At 37.2% G+C, this 16,798-nt stretch overlaps 1 protein-coding gene across 1 annotated transcript; it reads left to right on the top strand.

Annotated features, from left to right (window-relative positions):
- The first annotated feature begins 9,626 nt into the window (after positions 1–9,626).
- On the top strand, positions 9,627–14,782 carry LOC103702675 (serine/threonine-protein kinase SAPK7-like). Its single transcript, XM_008785203.4, has 9 exons — positions 9,627–10,037; positions 10,135–10,209; positions 10,320–10,421; positions 10,551–10,604; positions 10,687–10,779; positions 10,884–10,976; positions 13,709–13,813; positions 14,001–14,099; positions 14,250–14,782. Exons 1-9 carry the CDS (start codon positions 9,918–9,920, stop codon positions 14,601–14,603), a joined length of 1,095 nt encoding a protein of 364 aa, XP_008783425.1. The 5' UTR covers positions 9,627–9,917; the 3' UTR covers positions 14,604–14,782.
- The last annotated feature ends 2,016 nt before the right edge of the window (positions 14,783–16,798 follow it).

Here is a 16,798-nt window from a genome sequence, read left to right as displayed (position 1 = left end):
TACTCCATTCTATCTAAAAATTTAAGGTTATTTTTAAAATATTTTTTTTTCTTATACAATATAAAACTTTTATATATATATATATTAAAAAAATTATCTAAATATATGTTTTTTTTCCTCTTTTTATTTATGCAAACAAAAGGATACTAAAAAATTCACAAAGTGCCACCAAGATGGTAATGCAGTGGAAGCGTGGCCTCACTTCCATCCTCGTGGTTCCAAGTTCGAAATATGCGGGCGTCGATTAAATTATGGAGACTGCTGGTAGCCCTGGTGGTACTAGATGTGACGTACTCATACGTGGTATTCGAGCCGGAGCCTAGAGGGGTAGCCGAGCCGGATCTACGGATGGGGAAGGTATGAGTAAAACTGGCTGGGGTGCCCAACACACGGCCATTTCTGCCCACATCAAATATTCTCTTGGCAGCGTGAGAGTTCGGTGAAGACTGCTATGCGGGAGTGAGTTTGTCCATTCCTCCTCCTTCCCTTCTTTTTTTTTTTTTTTTTTTTTTTTTTCCCCAAGCAAAAAAAGAAAAAAAAAAGAAAAGAAAAAGATTCGCAAGGTGGTGGTTGGGCAGCTTGTCAACTTCTACCGCTCTTCTCCCCTTGACGTGGGGACTTGATTGGACGAGTGCACCATGCCTTGATTGACCGGAAAGTGCAAGGAACTTGCGGGCGTGGGTCCTACGGTTAGGTAGGGTGCCCATGTGAGACAGGGCCCCACCAACCATCGGTGTAATATATCTGTAACAAGTTCACTGGTTCGCTGAGAACGCTTTAGTTTTCCTCCTTAACATACTATGGATTACAAAATAAAATATTAAAGCTGAGTTTGGTAGGAGGGACAATTCTTGGAGGGATAGGTTATTTGATGGGATCAGCCTTCTTTAGTATTTAGTTATTTGATGCTTTGAATTCTATGACAATGATAAATTGCCTTTTCACTTTTAGATGTATTTTAAAATAAATAGGGATAAAATTGTAATTAAAAGGATGAATTCTCTCTGTTCTATAAAATAATTCTATTCCATTATTTTGACGGAATTGAATAATTCGAGTGAGTCTACTTTCCGACTTATCCATATTAGACATTTTTGAAGGGATAGGGTTTTGGTGCTCGATGGGTAATCCTCCACATTCCTCTTGCAAGCATAGTCTAAGTAATATTGAAAGCGATTCCGTCATCAACAAAAACTTAGATAAGTCATCTACAACCATTACTAAATATAGATTACTCAACTTCCTTCCCCCAACCAGATGTGTTCATTGAAAGGAGGTTGTTCTTTCAACCGAGAGTAAGCAATAAGCCCATTTGCTCTAGAATGGACTTCTCAAAATCTGACGATCTATATGGAAGGAAAGTTTTGTTGATGCTTTCCTGTTTAGAATGAAGAAGAACAGAGAAAGTCTTTTGAGCAGGAAAATTTGGTCACATAGATCTTCTATTTCGCAGGAATTCGTTGATTGCTCCATACTGAGACGGTAGCAGTCCGACTGAAAGTCAAAACCTTTGACGGATTAGCTCTGAGCTGAGGCAGTTGACCCCTTCCTCCATTTTAGGTTGGGATTATTTTGAATTTGAAAGAATCAAACTTGGCAGTTATATAAAACAGCATGATTCTCAACATTAATAACTCAACAGAAAGTATAGGCGCTTTTCTAAGCTCCACAAATTTTACCTCATGACCAAGTGCTTGCTTACAATTTCTCTCAACTAATTCCGCAATCACCTATTTTCAGAACGTAGAATTTTATATATATATACACACACTATTAGTTGAAGCTTAGCTTACCTACTTCAAAAATAAAGAAACGTAAGCACAAATCCAAAGTGAAGCTAAACACAAACAAATATTGATTCAAGAAAATTCCAATTGAATTAGGCAAGGGTCAGAAAGTATAACTTTTTGGTGGTCATTAAATAATTCTAAAAGAAAACTTCTCAATCCATATGTGCCCGCTTGGATCCAAGAAAACCTAATGCAATTGACCTGGAATTAATACAATGGATAGATTCCAAGTAAGTTTGGCACCACTTAACCCGGCCGTGTCCAATTCATTTCTAATTCAATCTTGTCTAGTCCAAAACTCTTGACCACTATAAACTTATTTGAACCACTCCCGACCCAAATAATCCGATTATTAATTGTTTTACTCCATGTTTTGCTTACATGAAGGATATGAGTGATGACAAGGGAGCACAAAGAGGATCTTAGCTTCCGTGTTAGGTTCAGTTAGTATGGAAACAGATCATACCTAACTTGAGAATTTTGTAACATATCATAATAAATTTTTCCCCAACTTTTAGGCAGTGCCTATCCATTCGTTGTCACCATATAAGCTTCCTAGTTTCATAGTGCTACCCCTGCCCCTCCGATTTTATCCAATCTCTTCTTGCTACTACACCTCAAAAGAGATGGCACCTCCACTCTAAATTTGGTTTTAATTTACTGTTATTGATTTATAGCTTATATTGGACTCCATTTTCAGTAAGTATATTGGACCCTCTTTAATTTATGGCCTCTCATCACTTCTAGTCACTTAAGCTAGAACCTTGGGCACATATAAGTGGCATTATAAGATTATACAAGGCTATTATATTTCAATTTGCTACACTATCCCTGCTTCAAACTATATGATCAATTTATTCAAATCATCGCATGGACATGGTCCCACAAGATTTATTTGGATATTTAGAGAGATTTATTTGTATTATATCTAATGTAAAGATCTAGTAGAGCAAATTTGTGTGTGTTTGTGTGCGCGCATGCATGAGCACGTGCTCATGCGCTCGTTCATAAGGGGCATGAGTGGTGATCTAACAAAGCAAAGTGTTAATTTATCGTCATACAAATATACTAGTGCATGCCATCAATCATATAAAATAGCATGTATAATCCTTTTAATGGTGGAAAATGCAAAATGTTAATTTTGGTATTACCAATATTTTACACACTTTGTATTCAACTGACCATTACAATCTAGTAATCAAAACAAACAATTTGTTCAAAAATTAGTTGTTGTAACTAAAATGTCAATACATGTACTAGCTAGGTTCCCATTGTCCCCTTTCTTGTGCTGTGATTAGTTTATGGTTTCCATTCTTTTCATCATCATATGTTATAGTATATATCGCTTGTTTTTGTATTTCTTGAATAATTCGACCTCAATGATCAAGAATACAAATTGGTTACATGGAAAGCAATGCCTATTTTTTTAATATTTTAATATTCAAAAAAATTTAGACTAAGCAGTTTAGGGAAGATGTCATGGCTTATCAACACATTCATGTGGACAAAACATTCGCATGCAGCACCCTCCATGCAAGCACTTACCTTCTACCATGCCATCTCATATGATGCCATGTGTTCTCCTACAAAACTCAAAAACTTGCCAAGTACAAATCACATGTCCATGTTTTTCATGTACATGCTTCTCTAGATGATGCATTTATTCACTCGTAAATATATTTATCATATATTCTTCGCTCGTATATCTCTTTTTTTCTTATTTGGATGGACGATGCATGGAGAAATCTTTTATTGTTAATTATAAAGGTTATTGTACATTTATTTTATCATTATAGATCTAAAATCTTTGAAGAGCTTAAAGACATTTTTCATGCAATACAGAAAACAATTTAAAATAGTGAAAAGCTTCTGTTATGAGGGATTTGTTTTAATTCACCCAAAAAAGTTTCAATTTTCTTTGAGATATTGAGATATTGAATTAGGTGGAGTATATTGGGTAATGGAGTAAAGTGATTGGTTCCACTGGTTGTACGAGTGCAATCACTTACAATCTGCTCATCAATCCATTCATCACAAGGGACTGCAAACACAATAGTCTCTCAGCTTTCCTCTCTCTCTCTCTCTCTCTCTCTCTCTCTCTCTCTCTCTCTCTCTGTTTCTAATTTATCTCCCTCTCTCTATTTCTTTTCCTTTACATTCATCTCTCAAAGAGGCAGCCTATATAAAACCAGAGACGAAGAGAGCGAAAGATGTCAAGGTGACCAGGTTCAAGCTTGGGCAGTTGATTAGATAGAAGAGAGAGAAAAGGAGATTATGGGAGGTAAAGCATGAAGAAGGCCATATTAGCAGGATTTTTGATCATTGCTATATATATATATATATATATATATATATATATATATATATAGTTTTAATTAAAAAAATTATTTTTTTATTTTTTAAATTTTAATTATTTTAAATATTTTAAAAATATTTTTTTGTGGGACGCCTCTCTCAAAAGAGTAGTGACTTCTCGAAAAGGAATGTTAGTTTCTCAAAAGATACGAAAATATCACGTCTCTTCAGTCTTTCAGATAGAGCTGGGATTAATAAAAAAAACAATCCAATCCAATCTCTCTATTACCAAAGAAAGAGATGATAAAGGACCAACGACGATCTATGAGGATAAGGAGGAGGAGTAGGAGGAGCTTTCATTGAAGTAGAGGGTATCTTGTTATCTAACTCTCGTTACTGCGCTTTAACGACACCGTAGTGGCAGTTTTAAAGATAGGATAACCGTGAGGTCAGCTGTCGTGAGATCAAACCAAAGTGCAAACCCCAGACGGTTCTTAGGGCAAAGACAGAAGGTGGCATGGGACACTTTTTCATCTTTTCCGCACTTGTCCGCTATTTAGAGTTGAAAAGCACTTCCTCTTATTAGCGACAAAGAAGAATGCTTGGCTGATAAATAACTCACTTCTTGGTCTTCGACCCCCTCAGTCACTACGAACGGTGCAGGTGCAAGGCAAGCTAAGGGTAAGTGGGGTCCAGCGGGGTCAGTCTGGACCGGGTCATTACTCTAATGGACTATAGGAACGAAGGGAGGGATTGGACGACGGACGGGACAGGTTCCCTCAATCAGTGGTACGTACAAGAAGGCGGAGATCTAGTTGGTTCAGGTAGTATTCGGAGTGGAAAGAGAGGTAGTATTCAGGTAGTATACGTACCTCGAAATCCATAGTCGAAGAAGTCGACAGGAAAGAGAGAAGTCGAAGTGGACAAATCAGGTCAAACCAATTCCAGATGCTGGTCCTAGCTCTAAACAGTTTGCTGAGGAGGTCTTTTTTGATGTGCAAGTTGTAGATGATACTGTACTGAACTACCTAAGGCTACAGTCCTACTTTGTTTCGCAAGCCTTTGTCATTGTCAGTCAACTAAGTAGGGCGAACAGCCCCCTGCGAATACATAGACATTACTGTCGAGATTCTGACCAAAAAATTAGACATTCCATACCCTCGGAGAGCGCTTTGTCGTGCAAAGTCACTGACATATCCTGTGTCTTTTTCTCAGCAGCTGCTGCATTAAGGTCTAAGATGGCTTTTGAGAATGAGAAGCTGCTCGGCACCTCATTGCTGGATGTCCGGGCTGGCTTTGCCGGCATCAATCTTGAGGGCTATTCTTGATCCTACATTCGAAAAAGAGAAGAGAGTATATGCTTAACACAGCAGTGTCATTCTCATCGGTACTCTATTTTTCGAGAGTTTCTTTCACAGACAGAATTTATCCACCCCTTAACTTTCTGCTTTCTATCTTTTTTTTTTCTTTTCTGAGCATCTAAAATAGTCGGTCAAGTCAAGCCTCTCCAATGATCGTGCTCATTAGAGAGGGATCAAGATATACCAAGTTGTTGTACCTTGTTGACAAGATCGCCGCAAACCAGCATGTAGAGGGCGAATCACGTTCTTAGGGCAGCGTATATCCCACGCCTTGATCTAGGTAAGCTCTTTTCAATCTTCTGATTTTATTCTAATAGATTATTTTTTTATAATATTTTTATAAAATAAAGGTATAGTAGTTTATAGACAAAATTATTTTTTTAACAATAGTTATATATATATATATATATATATATATATATATATATATATGATGATGATGATGATGATGCATGGGTACACTATTTTTTTTTCTTTTTTGTCATCACTGCCGCTAATTTTTAGCCCTGCCTTTCCTCTCGTGATATCTTTGATCCCCACTATTAAACCCAATGTGCTGCATGCCATCCCCCTTGGTTGCCATGTATCTCTTTCTACCATCCAAAATAGCTCTGTCGTCGGGCAGATGAAGTTGATGCCTTGATTTGACAGTGTTTACCCTTGGAGTGGTTCAGAGCCACCCACTTCAAAAGCATGGATGTCCTGTCCTAGAAATTAAGAAATATACGGAGAAAATCTTATGTTATAGTTGCATACCCCATGGCCATGCATTCAATTTAATCTGGCATAAAATGACAAAATGGTGAAGTCATGGCAGATGTCAAGATATTAAATAATAAATAGTAAGGTTCCCTTAGGTGGCGTCATTTAATTGGTAGAATTTAATGCGAGGAGCATGGCACCTACATGTAGCAAAACTACGAGGATCCTGAATCAAATGAAAAGTTACATTCACGAACTGCAAGGATAGAAAACCAAAATAGCTATTTCCTAGAAAATACCTATCTAGTTGTCAATTATGTTATCAACGGTGCACATCAAAAATTTAATAAGAATCACTATCTTTAGATTCAGCACGGAAGAGTTTCTTGGATCATTTGAAGGGCTAGTGGATCACGCATCGATCGAGTTGCATGACTTTCACCAAAAATGCATACGTGATAGCTACTGATGGTACGTGCTTGCGAATCATGGGATAATGACTAAGGCTTGGTTGGAAAATCCAACAGAGTTTTTTTCATAGAAATCAGACTTGTTAACCTTATCTAAAGATTTATTCTAAATTCAGCCTAAATTTTATATATGGACTTGTTGGACTGAAGGACAAAAAAAAAGAAAATATATATATATATATATATATATATATATATATATTTTTTTTTTTTTTTTTTTCTTTCCATAGAATTTAGACTGGAGAGGGGTTGGATTGATATGGGCTTACTTAAATAGACTATATAATTTATGATCCCATAGAAAATTTAGGACTTGATTTTCCAAATAAGCCCTAAATAGAAATTTTAGGATGTTTAGATTTTCGTTGCCGACAATTCAATCAATATAGGGACAAGCCAGTTAGCTTCCTCCAAGGGTTGAGAACATGGAATACCCCATTACTCAAGATAGATATGTGGAGGTTTAAAAAAGTATTTTCTCCAAAATGACCATTATTACCCTCAATCATTTCTTATTTATCCCCTCTCCTTTGATCTTCTTTGCACCTTCTTTATTCTGGCCACATCCACCTCGGTTTGTGATCCATCTGGCCAATTTGTTTCATTCTGCACTCGGTTGAGCCTTTACTCCACTATTACTCCTCTATGACACTGTGAGGTCTATGTACTCGAGCCCTTAGGTGCTTCTTCCTTCCCTTCTCTATGACCCTATTGGAGATGTTTCCTATAATATAAAATTTTATAGTTTATAATTTATTTCTTAATATGTTGAAAATAATATGTTAATGTGCATATGCAATCGCATTATTATATATCAATAGTTTAACTATACTGTATTATTTATGCATATTATACTATAAATAAAGCTATTATAATTTCTTCTTACCATGATTCAAATATAATTTATTATTTTAGTATTTAGTATCCTTTATTATCGTAATAATATTTTAATTGTTTTCAAAAACAATTTACATTGCAAATAAATAGAGAATAGTTGGTGTCGCAAAGCCAAATTTGACTAAGATGAAATTCACATTTCTAGTTTTCGTCAAATTTTCATCCAAATCTGATTTTCTTATTCTCAAAATGCATCCAATTACATGGAATAAAAGCTGCGATTCCGAACAAAAATTAAGGATGTACCAATCTCAGTTAAATTTATCCTTTTGTGAGTTTACTCTCATGGCAAAGAGAAAACAACCCAACTAGGAAAATAGTTTTATACGTAATTTATCAGTTCTAAAATAAATCTACGTTTTAACAGGTTGAACCTTTTCTGAAGATCCTTGACTGCTATTGAAGACCTAAACCTTTGCCACCAAGGTGGTAGCCTAGTGGTACTGGGCAGCAATTCTAACCACAAGGTTCCAAGTTCGAATCGCTGCGGCGACGATTAAATTGTGGACCGAAGCCCACTACTTTGGCTACTACTTGGACTTGTGGTGTAGGACCGCTCTTGAACCGCTAGTAGCCGGGGTGGTGCCGGGTGTGACGTACTCACACGTGGAACTCGAGCCAGAGCTCAGAGGAGTAGCTGAGTCGGGCCCACGGATGGGGAGGGTATGAGTAAAACCGGTCGGGGTGCCCAACACACGGCCATTTCTGCCCGCATCGAACATTCTCCTGGCGGGGCGGGGGCCCAGTGGGGGCTGCTATGCGGGGATGGGCTTGTCCCTTCCTCCCCCCTATCCCTTTTGCTTTAGCAAAAAAAAAAAAAAGACCTAAACCTTTTGTTACTGAGTGAGGATGAAATCTTTTTGTGCCGAGAACTCCAATTCCTTTTCCAAACTGGGTCAAAAAGTTGCACTCCCACCAAAGAAAGTGCCGAAACTTTGTCTTCACAAGTGGCACACCACATGATATGTGGGAATCGGCATTTTATATGCAGTCAATCCCTGAGTTACTGCATTACCATTGGGCTAAGTAGCATTACAGTTGTGAGGAGAAAATTTTTGATACCGGGGATGGGGCCCATGGCACTACTATTCGATCCCATTACATTCTCAAGGGAAAAAAAAATTACATTTTTCTTTCTGTTTTTCCCCCTTTTTCTAATAGATCATTCGAATTTCGATTGAATCAAATGACAAACTCACCGGCAGGGAGTTTAATTAAGTCTTTGTGGTAACTTTGGATTCTCTTCCATCTGCCTTGGAACTGGAAGAGGTCTTGGACGAATTCACTCTCCTCTCCCTCGGTATCACGTAATAGCGAGTAATTCAATATGATATAGGACATGGATGACTCGACCTCGTACGGTCATATGACAATCCCTAAAATGAGATATTGTATTGGTCGATCTCTTGTAGTATGCAAACTGCAATATAAGATGGATGGTTATCAAACAAAACAGTTTTAAATGTGATATATATCATATAGCTACTGATAGGCATCTAATCTCTTGATGAATGAAATCTATACATACTATGAAGGATTTTGGACTCCAATTTGCACCCAGAGAACATTCTCAACATAGGACTTATAAATTTAGCAGTAACTGAATGAGTGACTTTTAGTATATTTCATCATCTCTAGAAGATTTTTTCTTCTCTGGGTGAATCAGATGCATGTTTCCTAATCAGTTTTTTTTCTAATTTTATTAGCTGTATTTATATTTGAATGGTGTGCGGAGCCAGTATAATTAAAAAAAAAAAAAATCTTTAAAACAAATCAATAGGCGAGGGCCTCAGGAGCTTTTAATTTGATCCCCAGTTACCCACCGAATGTGGCTGCTTCCACCACCCCAACGCCTAAGCAATCAAACGAGCAAATCCTCCGGTTATCATTACCACTACGTTGCAATCATAAAGTAATCCCATCACATCCCTTCAATCCAAGCCGTCCAATCCATATACCCTGCCACCCTGGTCCCCGCTCCCTACCCAATCATTGGATAATCAATTCATAGAATATCCCATCCAATGGACGGCCCTGATCCTCCCAATCCCGCTACCTTCGCTCCGAAGGAAAAGTTACCATAAATAAATAATTTAGCCAATCTTTCGACGAGAGAGAGAGAGAGAGAGTCTGTGTTATATCGCTCTAAGACACTCGCAGATTTTTGGCAGCTTTTATTCCTCAGTGGATTCACCGCCGTCCTCGAGAAACTCCTCCGCCACTCTCGATCCCAGATCTCGAAGAGCAGAGGGATTAGCGAGAGAGAGAGAGAGAGAAGGCGATGGCGATGGGATCCGGATGAGTAGAACTCAGTACTAGTCCTTGGTGAGGTAGTGATTTCGAAGGATCTGTTCTCGTTTTTGAGGGATATTGGAAGGGTGGGAAGTTGGGGAGATCTGCAGATGGAGAAGTACGAGGTGGTGAGGGACATCGGATCGGGGAACTTTGGGGTGGCGAAGCTGATGAGGAACAAGGAGACGAAGGAGCTCGTCGCCATGAAGTACATCGAGAGGGGCCGCAGGGTTGGTTCTTGCTCCAATTTTGATCTGTATCCGTAGCCCTTGATCTCAGATTCTGGATGGATCTGATGATGCTTTGATTTGTGTTCTTGGAGTGCAGATTGATGAGAATGTGTTGAGAGAGATCATCAACCACCGCTCGCTGCGGCACCCCAACATCATCCGATTCAAGGAGGTGGGAGCTTAAAATCCAATTCCTTTTTTTTTTTTGCCATTTTTGGGTCCATTTCTATGGGATTTATTCTGCTATTTTTTTTGTCGGTTATGATTTGGTTAAAAAATTAGGTGGTCTTGACGCCGACGCATCTGGCGATCGTGATGGAGTACGCCGCCGGCGGCGAGCTCTTCGAGCGGATCTGCAACGCCGGGCGATTCAGCGAAGACGAGGTTCCTCGAATATTCCGTTTTTTTTTATTACTTTTTACACCGTCTTTTGCTTTTCTTAGTATATATTAATCCCGAAATAAATATCTCATGACGATCGTAATAATTCTTCATTTATTATTATTTTTTTAGGCAAGATATTTCTTTCAGCAGCTCATCTCCGGCGTCAGCTACTGCCACTTCATGGTAAAAAAAAAGAAGGAAAAATTGCTAAAAAAAGTGAATAACTTTTATACTTGGGGATTAATTTTTTTTGATGAATTTTCAGCAAATATGCCACCGGGATTTGAAGCTGGAGAACACTTTGCTGGATGGAAGCCCCGCTCCGCGGCTTAAGATTTGCGACTTTGGTTACTCCAAGGTTTGATTTTTTTTTTTTAAAAGTAATCTTCATCGGAAAGTTAGGAAAGAATTTCTTTGGAAAGAAAAAGAGAAATAATGTCAAAAAAAAATTGGGGAGTGCAGTCGTCGCTGCTTCACTCGAGGCCCAAATCGACGGTGGGGACGCCGGCCTACATCGCCCCGGAGATCCTCTCCGGCCGGGAGTACGACGGCAAGGTAAATAAAGTCCTCCTTTTGTACATTTTTTCACTATTTAGACTACTCTTACCATGATGCCAGCTAATTTTACTCTGCGTGATTACTAAAAGACGGTAAGAGACTGGAAGTGTGGTTCGGGTTGGAGGTGGGTCCCACTAAAAGGGTACGCTTGGGGTGACAAGTTGCAATATTCCGTATACGTGTGCGTAGGTAGGAATATACTGTGTTCTATGTGGCCACTAGCAAGTTGCCACGTAGGGTTGCATATGAAGGAAGCCTGCATGAGCAGGACAACCGTCCGTAGGGTTTGGTTGTCGTGGAATTTGGAAGGCGGGGACCATTTGGGACAAGCGTTCCTAAAGCAGAAATTTAATTAAATTATTTACAGCACCAGTAACAGCATTGGAGAGAATTTAGCTGTAACCATTTATTTTTTTTAAAAAAATTATATTTGGAATCGAATGGTGCATAAATATTAAAACAAAGAACAAAAAAAAACAAAGCTATGGTTTTTGTATGATAAACAAAAATTTCTTTTAGATAAATCAAAATCAAGGGAACAGTATCAGCTTTGTGATACTAAATGGGCATCAGCCCAAGAAGATCCTCTTTCACCCGTCTCTTTCTTGCTTTTCGAAGAGAGAGAGAGGGGGGGTTGTGTACAAGTCAATCTTTATCGTCTGTAGAATCTTTTGGAGAGAATCAACACTTCTCTTTTTCTTTTCAAACTTTGCCTAACAAGTTTGTCTCATCTTTCTTGGAAGATCCTCTTGATTCTTTGACAAAATAAGATTTTCTTGGCCCCCAAATTTAGATTTGTATGATAAAACTTTTGCTAAATAAAATGAGTTTCATGCCTGCTAAGAGGCAGGAAGCAGCACGACTAAAATGCTAACTAAAAATGTGGCCACACTAGAAATGCACACAATTGGCCAGTGGCTGGAGAGCTGCACTCTGAGTTGACTACATGCACCGTGTGGTTCCCACTGCGCAAGGCAATCGCCATGCAAACACAGGGAGGGCCATAACGAAGAATCCGTGCCATCGAGAAATTGTGATTGCAGAAAACTGGACACCTCAGTGACTGCTGAGGCATAACATGGATGTCCATTTGGTTGTGTGTGTCTAAAGAAGCATTGCTTGTTGCTAATGCAACATTTCTTGCGGTCACCAAACTAGTAGTTTAAGTGCATAGATAGGGCAAATAAAGGCTATGATCATGGGTGCTACTGATAGGACATAAGACCTTTTTCTTCTTGAAAGAAAATCTTTGAACTAGAACATGGCATTTGCCTTGCTCAAGATACTTCGATTGGAGTGTTTGATGACTAGCTAGGATCTTATCAACTGTTGAAATATGTATATCTTAGACATTTTTTGTCAAAACTAGTAAAAATATTTAGTTTGGGTTATAATTATCCTCTCACTATAACACTGGATTCTAGGAGTGCAACTTAATTTTCAGATTTGTTTGAAGAGCATGAAACAGCAATGCTGTCAAGTTGCTACCTTAAGATTTAGATGTCTGGTTAAAAGCTTTGTTGCTATGTTTAAGTTCTTTTCTTATATACTTCCATTCTCCAATAGAATTTAAGGATGGTGTAATCTTGTCACAGATTTGGCTTTTGATATCATCCCAATTTTTCTTGGAGTTTTTTATAATTGAAAATTTTGTTTATTGAAATTTTATTTATTTATTTACTCAGAAAAGAAAAACTTACTTATTTGAGTTCATTATTGATTGAGTGAGTATGGAAATTAATGTGTTAAAACCAGGGGCCTGCACAACAGATGAAATCTGATAAAGCAAGGGCGTGAGGAACATGGGATGTTAGGTTGGATATGAAATCTTTCTATTCGTCCAAGAGATTATCTTAACTGAAAAATGCTTTCGTAAAAGATCAATTAATGGGACGGATTATTATAAAAGGGTCCAATTACTATAAATGCTCCTAATTTCAAGAGCATGCCATTTGTCAAGGCCTCTTCTAAACAACAAATCCAGGTGCCTTAGACACTTTCATAAGCATCCTGTAATTTGAAACAATAACGTGTTAACAATTCCTTTCCTCCAAAAAAGAAATGTTCACGATTTCCTTTACTTCTTTTGAGAGAATACATATTCCCTTTATTCTATAACAAACATAAACAACAAACCTAATGACATATGTATTAGTCGTTCTCGAAGCTTTGTGTCTCTGGCTGGTCACATTGTTTTTTCTACCTTTTTTCATAGCATTAGTTACAGTTTTAGTTATCTTTCTTTTACTTTTCGAATCCTGTGTGTGGACTCCCCACTTGAGCTAGGTTACTCAGCATGATCACCTTAAGCATGTCCTGCACAAGTCTAAACCATCCTGAGTTGTTTTCCTTATTTGATCCATTCAATGCTGAATTTTTCCTTAATCTGCTTGTTTCTAGTTATCTCCCTCTTGTTCTGTCACACAGTAACCTTGGAACTGGTTCATTGCATGCTTTTGAGCATTCCTCTTCTCTTATTATATTTTTAATTGACATTGGAGGGAAAAAAAGAAAGATTAAGCATTCAATCCTTTTGTCAAAGGCAAGTATTCTATGCCTCAACATCCTTTGAGTGTTTGTCTCATTTAAAGAAGAAAAATCCTTCGAGTGGTTTGGCAGCAGTTTGCCGACTACCTTTTATTTAGCTGTGAGTTTATTTAAAACTTCTTTCTCCACCTTCTGTTTTAACCGCAATTAATTTTGATATGAAAGTGCATCTGGTTGTGCAGCTTGCAGACGTATGGTCATGCGGAGTAACTCTATACGTGATGCTGGTGGGATCCTACCCATTTGAGGACCAAAATGACCCCAGGAATTTACGGAAAACCATTCAAGTTAAGTCACAAGTCTTAATTTGTTCTTCCCTTCACCTCATTACTTTTCCTTAACGCTAACTTTTCATCAACATTTTGTCAACTAATGCTGTTTATAACTTTGGAATTCCGTTATTCGATCCTTGATGTTATTATATACTGATGAATGATTATATATTGCTTGCTTTCTTACCTTCTCTGGGTGCAGAAAGTCATGTCAGTTCAATACAAAATACCCGACTACGTTCACATATCCCGGGATTGCAGGCAACTTATCGCCCGTCTCTTCGTTGCGAACCCAGCTAGGGTAATGCTCACAACCATATTAGAAAGGCCACTGTTAAATGCTCGCTCTGCTTGTTATTGTGTTTATTATGAAAAAATAGTTCATAAGATGCGATAGATATCAGAAATTACTCCAATAATACTGGAACTGGGTTGGTGTTTCTTAATACAGAGGATCCCAATAAGGGAAATAAAGAACCACCCATGGTTCTTGAAGAACTTACCAAGGGAGCTAACAGAATCAGCTCAAGCAGCGTACTACAGGAGGGATCGTAATGCACCTACCTACTCAATTCAAAGTATTGAGGACATTATGAATATTGTTGGAGAAGCGAGGACTCCTGCACAGGCATCCAGGTCCATCCCAGGCTTTGAATCTGAGGAGGACTCAGAGGAGGAAGAAGAGGAGAACCAGCAGGAGCAAGAAAAGGAAGAGGAGGAAGAAGATGAGTATGACAAGACCGTAAAGGAAGTGCATGCCAGTGGAGACTACAAGATCAATTTACTGAACATAAATGAGAAGTAAAATGCGAGTTGTTCTCCATAAAGCAAAATGCTATGTCTTCTACTTAACATTCTACTGCTAGCTATATATCCCTGTAGAAATCTGTGTCTTTTTTGCTTTTACTTATTTTGTGTCTATCGTCGTTGTAATATAATTTAATGGTTTTCTTATTTCTAAGGTCTGCTATGTTTATCTGGTAAGTTTTTGCTCTTCAAACCCATTTTTATTCTTGAAAGTAGAAGCAACTACAATCCCATGCTTAAGTGAGAGGTGGGAAGAGCAGTGGAGATTACAGGATGAGTTCGGATCCTGTCAAATTAGCTGCATGAATAGAGGTTAATATCTGGATAAAATGCAACTCCATAATAATTTCTTGGCTTTTGTTAAGACCTTGGCGAAGGACCTGCTAAAAAATTGAAAAGAGGAGAAAAGAAAAACTCTGCATATAGTAACGTGACCTACACAACCCACAATACATAGATAGGTTTAGAAGATCGGCTCTCCAAGGGAGTGCACCGTATACACAACGGCTAAAGTGCGAGAGAGCCCTTTTGCAGCGGGACCAACTCTATATTTCAGCACGTTTAATCGAGTTGAAAGGTCTTTGAAAAAAATAATGGCATTATGCTTAACTCCTTCCTTTCCTCTTAAGGTTTCCATAACAATATTATTCCGTTATAATGAACCTTATCCTCTTAGAAACTAGTTTAAGATAAATGGAAAAAATCTTATGAAAAGATAGTTCAATGTGGGGAAGGAGATGACATTGGCACCATTGGTTACAATGTAGAGAGAGAGAGAGAGGCTGGAATATTTCAAAGGGTATTGGGCTCCAGATACTTTCCAGTGAAAGTCAATGAAAGGCCACCAAAAATTGACGCCATTGATTGCAATGTACGATAAAATAATGTGGTTAGAAACCAAAAATCATGAACTTTTGTACTTTTATATATGATCAAATGAAAACAAAATTAATAATTTCAATAGTTTGATATCATGTTTTAATTTGATCTATAACTAAAAAGAATATAAATAATTAAAATCTAATCTACATATTTTTTAAAATATTTAGATCAAGATCAATTATTTGGATTTACAAATTAAACAGTTTCTATTACATTTTTACTCACTAATTATATTGCTATCATCCACTTTTGTCAACTATATCTATAAGTTAGAGAGTTTCAAAATAAATAAATTTTAGTTTTTAGCCATTTCATATATCATACATTATGATCAACGGTGTTGATGTTCATTTTTCATAAAATCTTCATTGATTTCTTAGCTAAATAATTTTCAGAAGCATTTCAACTTAACTCTCTCTCTCTCTATATATGTTTATATATTTGTATGCGTACATGAATAAAGAGAGAGAAAGATCATATGCATTATGTTAACATATATTATATATTTACAGTTAACTCCTTTAGAATGAAATTAACAATTTTAAAATTAACAATAATAATAAGATATCTAAATTGAAGATCCAAACTGTTAACCATAATCTACATGATAAGAAATGCCTAAGAGGATAGTCCAATGTACGAGGCTCTCATCATTGTAGAGTCTAATAAGAATTAGATGTACGCAACCTTACCCTTTTACAAAAATAGGTTGTTTCTATGTTTCAAATCTATTGACATTTAAACCATAATGAAACAACTTCACTGTTGCACCAAAACTTACCCCCATAATAAAAAATATATAAAAACTAAACTTCATATATTTTTATGATCATTAATCTATGCATCAAGTTGATACAAGAATAAATGATATCAAAGGTACTATTATGATTTATGACTTGACAGGGCACATAATTGAAAATCCATTTTAAAGATCTATACAAGTTAAAACACGAATAAATTTAAATTTATTAGATTTTGATCATTAGAACGTAGCAAAACATAATATCATACTATTAAAATCATCCACACTTGTTTGACGATTAGGTTAGAGACCGTTAGAATATATGAATTTTGGTTTATAGGTATTTTTTTTCGCTCACATTATAGAAACTAAGATAGATCCAAATCCAGCCAAGCTAGGCCCAAAAGATCTGTGACCAATCGGTCCATGTTGGCATCTTTGGGGACCAAACATTACCCATTTGCCAGAAATGCTTTTGTCACATGATTTTCAACTTATAAAATTCTATTATTATCACTACCAATGCAAGCTGTGATTATACCAAATTAAGCAAAGACACAAGGCAAGAA

Source organism: Phoenix dactylifera, chromosome 1, assembly GCF_009389715.1.
Source record: "Phoenix dactylifera cultivar Barhee BC4 chromosome 1, palm_55x_up_171113_PBpolish2nd_filt_p, whole genome shotgun sequence".
Classification (NCBI taxonomy): Eukaryota; Viridiplantae; Streptophyta; class Magnoliopsida; order Arecales; family Arecaceae; genus Phoenix; species Phoenix dactylifera.
This window is presented reverse-complemented; position numbering and strand designations above follow the sequence as displayed.